Here is an 11,108-nt window from a genome sequence, read left to right on the forward strand (position 1 = left end):
GAGCTATAAAAGCTCTTAGCAACCTGTGATGCTCTGTCCGGATTCCTGCCCGGCTCACTGATGTCCTCGGTTGCCAGGAGCTGAGCAGGACGCCTTTGCTGGCATCCCTCTGAGTTTGTGGCAAGCAGTGACGTCAGAGAGCCGCTGATAGCACAGCTCTAAAAGCACAGACTTCAGTAATCAATAGTTATGTGGTACTCTGTAGTAGTAAAAGGGTAGTATGAAGAATGACAATAGTTTTTATATACTTTATGAAATTGAAATCATTATATTTTCAGCTGAATATGGCAAGTAACACACCACGTTACCATTGTTTATTTTGTCATGTTTTCCAGGAAACATAAGCAGCAGCAGGAAAAAGCTTCGGGGAAAGCGATTCAGACCTCGCTCCAATTCCACTGAGTAAGAGCTTACAATCTGAATAATTCATGCTATGTGAAACCAGGCAGGCTAGCCTTTGTTTCAAATTTAGGCAATTCGTGGCTTGCTACCTGTTGTAGAACTGCAACTCCCAGCAAGCCTGGAACTTGTAGCTGTGCATCATCTAGTGCTGCAGGATGCCTAATTGTCATTTGAATTGAAGCTTGCTTTACGCACACACAGCTTAAGACAAATGGTCACAGTTTTTTCCATCTGTCATCTTCTCGAGCGCATGCTGTTCACGCTAACTAATTCTGTTCTGTGAGATTCAGTCTGCGATAGGGTTTCTGTCTCCTTATTCATGTATAACAATCTTCTACAGAGGTCCATAATGTCACTTACTGGTAATTAGTGATGTGCCGAACACACCTGAGTTCGAGTTCGAACTTTAGAACATGGAAAAAGATCGAACTTGAACTTTGAACTCAATGAAAGTCTATGGGACCAGAACTTGGAAAATCAAATACCATTTTGGAGGCATATATGCAAGTTATTGGCCATAAAAGGTGTATGGGGATCCGGGTACTGCCCCGGGGGACAGGAATCAATGAAAAAAAACACTTTCTTTTTAAATACCGTTTTTAAAGGAGCAGTGATTTTACCATTGCTTAAAGTGAAACAATAAAAATGAAAAATGCCTTTAAATATCATGCCTGGGGGGTCCCCTTAAACTGCCGGTAAAGTGGCAAATCTGTACAATGTATAGAAAATGTATGTAAAAAAAAAAAAGCGTGCGGTTCCCCCTCCCAAACAATACCAGATATTTAGGTCTGGTAGGAATGTTAGGAGGGACCCCATTTAAAAAAAAAAGCATGTGGGTTTCACCCTCAAAGTCATACCAGGCCCCTAAGGTCTAGTAGAAATTGTAGGAATTTTAAGGAGGAACCCCATCCCCAAAAATGGGGGGAGGCATTGGTTGTGGAGGTGCAGGCAGGGGGCCTTATTCACATCGGGGGACCCCTTTAATAAAGGGGCACCCAGATGCGCCCCTCCCTTGTGAATGAGTAAGGAGTAGTTTCTAGAAGAAAACCAACAAACTACAATATAGCTGGTGAACTAGACCACAACAGGCAAACTACAACATAAGTGGTAAAGATAAAAAAAATGGCACATTAAAACATAACCTGTGAACAAGGGCAAAATAATTAAAAAATCACTAGTGAACGTGAGCAGAACCAGCAGCAGTATTACAAACTAGAAGAAAACAAGCAAATACAACCACAACAAGCAAACTAGAACAAAATCATCAAACCACACTGTAACTAGCAACCTACAACAAAGCCAACAAACTGCAATATAACTGGTGAAGCAGAACAAGATAAGTGAACTACAACATAGCAATTGGACTGGACCAAAACCTAAAAACTATTATTATTCAAGATTTATATAGCGCCAACAGTTAGCGCAGAGCTTTACAATATAAGGAAGACATTACAATCACAATACAATTCAAGACAAGGTGGTAAGGAGGGCCCTGCACGTGATGGCTTACAATCTAAAATGTAGGGGCAAGTTATACATGAGGAGGTAGCTGTGTGGGGATGAATTGTTTGAGAATGTGATGGTTGAGTGGTTAGGTTGAGGTGGGATAGGCTTCACTGAAGAGATGAGTCTTAAGGGATCGCCTAAAGGCAGTCAGAGTGGGAGACAGATGGACAGGTTTGGGTAAAGAGTTCCAGAGGATGGGAGAGACTCTAGTGAAGTCCTGGAGGCGAGCATGGGAGGAGTTGACGAGGGAGCTGGAAAGCAGAAGGTCTTTGGAAGAGCGGAGCGGACGGTTAGGGTGATATTTTGAGACAAGGTTTGAGATATAGCCAGGGGCAGAAATGTGGATGTCATGTGTAAGTCATTGTTAATATTTAGAATGTTATCCTTTGGGCTAGTGGAAGCCAGTGCAGGGATCGGCAGAGGGGGGTGGGGGATGGAATCCAGTGCAGGGATTGGCAGAGGGGGGTTGCAGACACTGAGCGGTTGGTTAGGTGAATGAGTCTAGCAGCTGCATTCATGATAGACTTAAGGGGGGAGGAGCCTGTGTAGTGGAAGGCCAATGAGGAGGGGGTTGCAATAGTCAAGACGAGATATAACAAGGGAATGGAAGAGTAATTTTGTGGTTTCATTGGTGAGGAAGGGGCGTATTTTGGAAATGTTGTGAAGGTGACGGTGGCAGGATTTGGATAGTGATTGGACGTGGGAAAGAAAGGTGAGGTCCGAGTCAAGGATGAAACCTAGCACCTTGGCATGGGGGGAGGGTTGGAAAATTGTGTTATCAATCTCAAGGGAAAAGTTGAGGGAAGGTGCACGGGTGGGAGGAAATATCATGAAACTGAGGAGCTAAGATAAAACAAGTGAACTGCAATATAACTGGCAAACTAGAACAAAACAGGCAAACTTGACTAATAAACTGGAACAACAGTGGCAAACTACTGAATCATTTTCAAACCTTTATAAACAGGCCCATATCCATGTACAAGCTCCTATACCTGTACAGAACATGTACTATATGACATTTATGTAATTAGCTGTGCTGCCCTTTCTATGTTAGGAGCCACTTAAGGATACAGTAGGCTTAAAGTGATTGTCTGTGTTTTTCTAAGGGATTACGTGAAAGGAATTCCGCTGCATTAACACAAATATCATCCTCCTACATTAGCTTCATCTGAAATAGATTTTATAGGAATGTCTGTGAAGGTTCTAATTTATTCAGGTTATAGTATAGCTGGTAGCAGTAGTTAGTCATTGGATTTGTTCTGTAATGGTTAAGATGTTTCACAGCTTATCCAATCCACTTCTTCAGTTATAGTTTTAGGAACCTACGCCAGAGATAAATCAACACAGGTAACCTAGTCATCTGAATAATGGAATGTGCCAAATGACCCAACACCCAAACACAAGTGAAGTAACTTAGTATATGCAGTGCAGTTTAGTGAGGAATGGAAAGATCTGAACATTCAGGAGACAATGTAACCTTTAAAAAAATGGCGGGTGGACTTAACAGCTCAATAGTTTTCCTACATCTAAATGAAAAGTGACACTCTTTCAAGGACAGTGAGGTGCAACCATCCCTAAAAAAAGACCTTCAGCACCATATGTTATGCATATATAATTCTGTTTTAACATCTCTGCCCCCACGATCTGACAATTCATGCCTTCAGTCATGTAAATCAACAAATTAACACCTGCAGCAGCCTTACCACACCAAGGAATGGGATTATGAGATGGGATTATGCCAGGGTGGTTTTACAAACTATCACCCCTCCCCTCCTGTTCTTGGGCAGTCAAAATCTGCTTTGACACTTTCCATGCTGATTGGATTAATGTGACTGAGGTACTTGTTTGGGGTCTATTCTTGACACTCATTGGAACCGAGGAGGCGGCTTGGATAAACTGAAATGTCTTTCACACATTATAGAGAAAGCCCACTTGAATTGACTAACCACTACTAGTTATTTCATACTAATAATCACATTAACCTTTTTAGATATCCACAAATGTATTTTTTTTTTAACTCTTGCATATGTCTGGAAGTAGAAGTTATATTATACCCAACAATCTGCATCATTTAGCCAATTAAGTACGTATTCACCTTTTTCAAAACATTTCCCCAGCCCCCTCAACTAGGTAGGCACCTTCAGGTCTATGGGATGTGCAGGTGCATGCAGTCCACCACTGGATTTTTACCACCTGGGCAACAAAGGGGGTGGGAGGTCGCTGCCATCGGAAGAGGTAAGTAAGCACTATGGGGGGACACAGCTGTGTGTATTGACGACTAGGGATAGTTTTTCTATGAACATGTAATTTAAACCTAATAGAAGACAGTGATATTACTAAGTTACTTTATCTACACCCAATACATACAACTTTGTGTTTGATTGTGCGCTACGTGGCAAACGTTTCTGGACCCCTGGCCATCACACCTATAGGAGCTTGTTGAACATTCCATTCCAAAACCATGGGCATTAATATGAAATGTCCCACTTCTTTGGTAGCTATAACAGTGTCCGCTCTTCTGGGGAGGCTTTCCACAAAATTGTGGAGTGTGCCTGTGAGAATTCGTACCCAATTTTTGCAAAAGATAATTTTTGATGGCAGATACTGATGTTGGATGAGATGACTTTCCTTGCTATCAGCATTCCTATTTATTCCAAGGGTGTTCAGTAGGGTTGAGGTCAGGGCTCTGTTCAGGTACTGTCGTCGTGTTACAGCTCTCCAGTGTGCTAGCAGCACAGGGCTGCTTTGACAATTCTAATTGCTAAGGATACACTGATACCGATACTAGCATTAGTATCGGTGCCAAGTATTTGGGCGAGTACCCGTACTCGCCCAAATGCTCTGATGCCTAGCCCGATACTTCCGGTATCAGGAAGCTGGGCAGCGAGTCATTACATGCTGCCCGGCTTCCTGATTGCCCGGGAAGCCGTCTCCAAGCTGGCCAATCAGGAAGCCAGGCGCCATGTTTCTGATTGGTCTTGAAGCCGGCCAATCAGGAAGCCAGGCGCCATGTTTCTGATTGGCCGGGAAGCCGGCTTCATGCCTACTCGTCACCTCACGAGGGAGCATGGAGCCGGCTTCCCGGCCAATCAGGAAGCTGGGCGCCGCATCATTACACAGTGCCTGGCTTCCTGATTGGCCAGAAAGCCAGCTCCATGCTTTCTCATCACCTTGTGACGAGAAGCATGGGGATGGCTTCCCTGCTAATCACGAAGCCAGATGCTGAGTCTTTAGATGCACATATTTAATAGCCAAAAAATGCCCTATTTACTTATTATCCAGCCGTACTGCATAATAACCAAGACTCATTAGTCCCATTTAATCTTATCCTAACTACAAGCCACTTTTCATGTAAGACTGAGATACCCTTGGATTTCTTAAGTACAGTGTAGGCCGTCTTTGTGACCAGCCAATATATGGTGTTATTAATCCCACACAATCAGCCTCACCTTGGTGTCATTTTATTTATTAATTGCTTATGTATCTTAGCATGCTTTTTGTATTTTCTTTGATGTACCGCCGGAATAAGTACATAGTTTAAGGTGTTATTTTTCACCTGCAGTCAAATACAGGTTACTCTTGCTTCTAGCTGATTTCTCTCTGCAAACAGGTGCATGTTAACCGTCTTCATGGTTCAAATGCCAAAACTCCTTTCTTCAGTCTCCTTTTGATTGTTTGTTGTTATAAACAGGAAGTTTAAAACAGACAACCACAAAAGGGTAGAGACAGCCATAGCCATCAGGTAGTCATTGTCCGGGATGGAAAAACTCCCCACTTTGGTGAGCACTTGTGTGTATGACTGAAGCTGAACTGGAAGACATCTTCAAAGGGTTGAATTGTTTCGACAGAAAAAGACCAAATGGTCTAATGATTCTACGCCTTTTTTAGGTTGTTTTCTTTTTTGATCCCTTTTGTCTTATTAAATTTACTTACTGTTGACTGACTCTCTACCTCTGCTAGAAGTTTGTTCTAACCATCAATTACTCTATCTGTTAAATAATGCTTTCTAAAGTTAGTTTTGAACTTTCCTCCTGCTAGTTTGAGGTCATGTCCTGTGTTCTTGATCATGGCTTCATATTGAAAATACTGACCTCCTGAACTTTCTTTTACACCGTCTATGTATTTAAAGATTTCAGTCCTGTCCCCCCCTTTCCCCCTTTTTCCTCAAGATTGTATATATTATGTTCCTCCAGTCTCTTCTGATATGTTTTATCAGGAAAAACTGCAGGAACTTAATCCCCTTCCCTCCTGCAGGAGTCCACCTTGGATAAGATGTGGGATGTTTTCAGAACTTAACCAGGTAGAGCCTGTTCTTGCTCCTTCCCACTTGACAAAGTTTGAGCCTGGTGATCAACATCTCAGGCCGATCGCTGGGGGAGGTCACATGCTCTTCTTTACCCAGAAGCCTTGTTCTGGTAGAGATATGGAGCAGTGGTTACAACTGTGCAGGGATGAAGTTTAACTAGGGATGCACCGATACCGGTATTTCGGTATCGAGTACCGATATTTTTTTTTCATTACTCGCCGATACCAAATACCGAGTACCGGAACTCCCATTCAGGAAGCCAGGCGGCGTGTAAAGACTCGCCACCCGGCTTCCCGATTAGTAGGGAAGCCGTCTCCATGCTTTTCGTCACTAGGTGACAAGAAAGCATGGAGCCTGCTTTCTGGCCAATCAGCACGCCGGGTGCCATGTAATGACGTGGCACCTGCTTTCCTGATTGGCCGGGAAGCCGGCTCCTTGCTCCCTCGTCATGAGGTGACGACCAATCACAAGTGACGAGGGAGCATGGAGCCGGCTTCCTGAAGTATCGGGCTAGGCATCGAAGCATATACTAGTATCGGGATCGGTTCATTCCTAATTTTAACCATTACCTACTCTAGCCAAAACAAAAAAAATAACATGTCTTGACTTTATATGTAATATAAGGAAAAGAGGAGTCTAACAGTTGCATCATGGGTTGGGTATCAAGAGGGAACATGTATACTCCTTTCCAGGGACAAATTGGTTGGAAGCAAGACATACAGTATATGCATCTGTAGAAGAACCCCATAAGGCCCCGTTCACACCAGGGCATGTTCGGCGGATCCGCCAACATGAACGATCCCATACATTGCTATGGGGACCATTCATGCTCCGCGCGATCCGAACTGCCTCCTGTCCGAATTGCTCCCTGACCCTTTTTTGCCACACTGATCAGCAAGGTTTCCATACTGCTTTCAATGGAACCGTACTGTGCAGCGCAGTTTTGGGCCTTTTTAATTGCGTTTCAGCGCTGAAGCGCAATTAAATACTCCCAAAACCGCCCTTTTAAAATCCACGCAGAAACCACGCTGATCCACAACCTCCCTGGTGTGAATGGGGCCTTAAGCCTTTAAGAACCTGTACCACGTTTTCTACTATTTATAATTACTGAACATTACCCTTGCACTTTTCTATCCTGAATGCTGCTTTGCTTGCTTGTTTTATTTTTGATTGTGTTCATTCTCTCTTTATAATCATTTTCATTTCCCTTTCTTTCTGATCCAAGCCTGTGTTGTATTATTAGATTGTATACCCTGCTTTCTCTGTTCTTCTGTCCCTCCTGTCGCTTTCCGCAGGTATTTTAACCCCTTCTACAAAAGAGAACATTATGTAGCTATATGGGTAGAAGATGTGAATAAAAACACAGATGGACCATACATTAGGTATTATGTAATGTGACGCTTGAGACATGTCGCCATAAAGTGTTATGGTGGAGCTTGAGATATATACATGGCAAGGTGGATATATACAAACAGCCTATGTGTATATAACCCAATTTCTGTGTCAATGTATATATCTGTTAGTGTGAGAGTGTTAACTTCATCCTAAAGGAGAAAACAATCCCCAAAAATTGCATTTTTAATATTATGTAGCATACATTTTTAGTTTATAACTAGTCAGGATATTAAATTACCTTAAAATGTATCTAAACCCAAGAACAAAAAATGATTTAAAATGTATATAAACATAATAATATATATTGCAGCTTACCAGTCCTTAGATGACGCGGCTGCATTCGTTTTATAGCTTTAGGCCTTTTTCCCCTTATTGTTACCTGTTGATCCTTCCAGTAACACATTTCCTGTCCTAGGGTGACAACGCTCACTCACTATACAGCAGCATTGTCACCCTTCCATGCTTGCTGCTGATTTGAATTACAGGACACACAGCCCCTCAACCTTATACTATAACAAGGGGGGTGTTCTGATGTCACAAAGGAAAACTAGGAAGGGGCTGATAACACATTTTGAGATTTCAGTAGAGCAGCGGCAGAGAGTGCAGGAAGTTATAGACTCACTGGATTTCTGGCAGGACCAGCAGGTATTTGTTTGCACTTATCGAACAGATATAACAAAATGCTTTCAATTACTAAGTGTTAACTAAGTAATTACTAATTACTAAGTGTTAATATACTTAACAGACTAAAAGTGGAAAACAATAAGAGAAGTTCATTGCTAGGGTTTGCACAAAATGTAATATGATGGCGTGAACATTTGAAATTTATTTTCTAATACTGAGCTGTATCTGTGCTCTAGGTCACAATCCAGTTCTGTGTAGGTGTCTGGCCTGGGCATTGGGCCGGGGCTGCTGATGGAGTTACATTGGCTGTAATGGCTAGTTTGTTGCCAGTTACGCAGGGGAGGTAAGATGTAGTCACGTAGGAATAAAAATAAAAAAATTCCAACTTTTCCACAAGTCTGGGATCTTTCTGTAAAATAGATAGATCCTCACAGTATCCTAGTGAGGAACATTTCAAATAATATTCTTTTGGGGATACATTTTTCTTTTAATAGATAGCATTCTTTTTAGACTTGCTTCTTGTGATTTGGCTTCTAGGAAGATACAGTGTCATGGTTATGATGCTGTAACAGTGGAACTCCAGCCAAAAGTTGTAGTTTGGATAGAGTGGGGAAGGAGTAGAACCTCTGTCGCTGGTAGGATTAGCCTTCACTTCCTGCACTGGGTGACTATCGCCTTTTGCACAGGAAGTATAGGGAAATCTCCTCCAAGGGCATACACTCATTTGTAGAACATGAAGAGGTTTTACCCTTCCTTATTTAAAGAGTTCCACGTTAAATAGGGGTGTCTCTGCATGCTGCCTCTCACTATTAGTAGCTGTCAGTGTCTGTACATATTTTATATTCATTGCATGTCCTCTCATAACACCCATTATATACTGTATATATACCTTCCATTTGCAATGTTTAGTTCACTCATGCAGAAGCATGGGCATGAGTTGTCTGGTCTAAAAACCATATGCAAGCTGAAGTACCCAAGTTATACAGCACAAGGATTCTCAGTCTCCCCTGAGATTGATCAGGCATCACTCGGCTGCATGACCTGTAATATCACTGAGAGTACACTGGACCCCTCCACATGTCATCACTTCCAGTGACCATCATGGGTTTTAGTGCATATTGTCAACCAACAAGGGTCACCATATGACTTCACTTGCATTCCAGTGCAAAAAGCAGTGATGATGTGCATAAAAGTGGTAACCCATGCAGCTTGTACACTGGTAATACTGGCTGTACAGTTACCAGTTTTGTTGCTTTCATTCAGCTTTTAACCTCAAATTTTCTTGGTTTTAAACGACCAAATTATATCAGGAGAAACAAAAGAAGCTCCGGTTCTCAACGGCTCAGGAAAGGAATGAGCCGAGTGCTTGTGGCTTTAAGCACGTCCTTGCTCCAATATGAGCTCATACAAAGAGAAGAAAAGTCAGTCCGCTGGGGTAGTTTATTGATGCTTGTACCATATCACTGGTGACCCGCCCCCTCTGAAAGGTTTTACCCAATCACGGGCTTAGTCGTAGAGATCATAATGATATCAGTTGGAGTGGAAATTGATCAAGAATTCCGTTTTGCATTGCATGCAGGTGGCTTTTGATCTTCTTCCATTCCAGAATTGTTCACTTAGTCGGTGGAAATTTGGAGATACTTATGAATGACAGCTTATTGAAAGCCACCAAACTACCAAAAAAAGACCTGGTGTATGATGTTTGTTTTCTGTGAACATCAGTTAAACAAAAGGTGTGAAACGTCTTAGCATGTTCAGTATATGTAGGCGCATCAAATATTACCTCCCACATTTTCAGTACTCTTGCTATACCCATTGAGATCTTTGCTGGGATCATCAAGAATCCTTGATTGTAGAAGCCAGTTGAAATTTATTTTTTGTCAGCAGTCATAGGGCTCCCTGCCTTTGGAGTTATATAAAAGGTATTACAAGAATCCAAGGATGCTTTCTTTCATATGACACCAGAAAGCATTTCCTGTCTGTCTATCCTGCCTGAACCTTCAGCACATTTCCTTTAGTATTTTAGACACTCCATTTACAGTATGTTCTGCATAGAAATGTTGGTTAGGTCTTCCGGCATTGCAACAACTGAGGAACAACTGAACAGGTAAATTGTATTATTAGTGCACACTCTTTCTTCAAGAAATAAAATCTCATTGGTTGCTGAGTTACTGCATTTGGCACATTATCTGTACTCTTTGCATTCTTTTTTGAACATACCTACTTTGTGTTTTAAGGTTTCTACAAATTGCTCAGTGGTGGACACCCAGACCTCTACGCCAAAGAGCAGCTTACAAGGTTTGACAATGCACAGCAAGAAGCGACAGATACATTTCTGTGCAGAATTAATAGGTTTAATGTACTCATAGACACAAAATTGGTTTGACAATGCACAGCAAGAAGCGACAGATACATTTCTGTGCAGAATTAATAGGTTTAATGTACTCATAGACACAAAATTGGTTTGACAATGCACAGCAAGAAGCGACAGATACATTTCTGTGCAGAATTAATAGGTTTAATGTACTCATAGACACAAAATTAAAGTCACAGTCCTTAGGTCTAGTGATTTCAGCACACAGCAACAGACACCCACAGCCACCATCAATCTGGCATTTAGCCATGCTGAGTTTTCAGTCGAGGTGCATTTATGGCCTGCATAGTGTAAATATAGACAAAACAAAAAGTTACATACAAGAGGAAGTCAGGGGTCTCCCTAGCATTTTTTCCCCCCTGATTCCAGGAGGGCCATAGGGAAGTGGGGGGTGGGGGGGTTGGGTAGTGCTAGAGGTGCACACAATCAGAGCATCAGGAGGCGGGTAGAGAAGACAGCACCACCAGACACAATAGTGACGCCACCTTCTGCAGGCTCTGC

At 42.2% G+C, this 11,108-nt stretch overlaps 1 protein-coding gene across 1 annotated transcript in view; it reads left to right on the forward strand.

The window, feature by feature from the left end:
* Positions 1-7,612, forward strand: part of ADAM22 (ADAM metallopeptidase domain 22) — a 190,433-nt gene extending 182,821 nt beyond the window's left edge. The window contains exons 29-30 of the mRNA XM_018566867.1: positions 336-402; positions 7,510-7,612. Of these exons, the coding sequence (XP_018422369.1) occupies positions 336-402; positions 7,510-7,612 (170 nt within the window). The remainder of the gene's footprint in view (positions 1-335; positions 403-7,509) is intronic.
* Positions 7,613-11,108: the final 3,496 nt, after the last annotated feature.

This window comes from Nanorana parkeri, unplaced genomic scaffold, assembly GCF_000935625.1.
Source record: "Nanorana parkeri isolate BGI_ZX_2015 unplaced genomic scaffold, ASM93562v1 scaffold984, whole genome shotgun sequence".
Lineage (NCBI taxonomy): Eukaryota > Metazoa > Chordata > Amphibia > Anura > Dicroglossidae > Nanorana > Nanorana parkeri.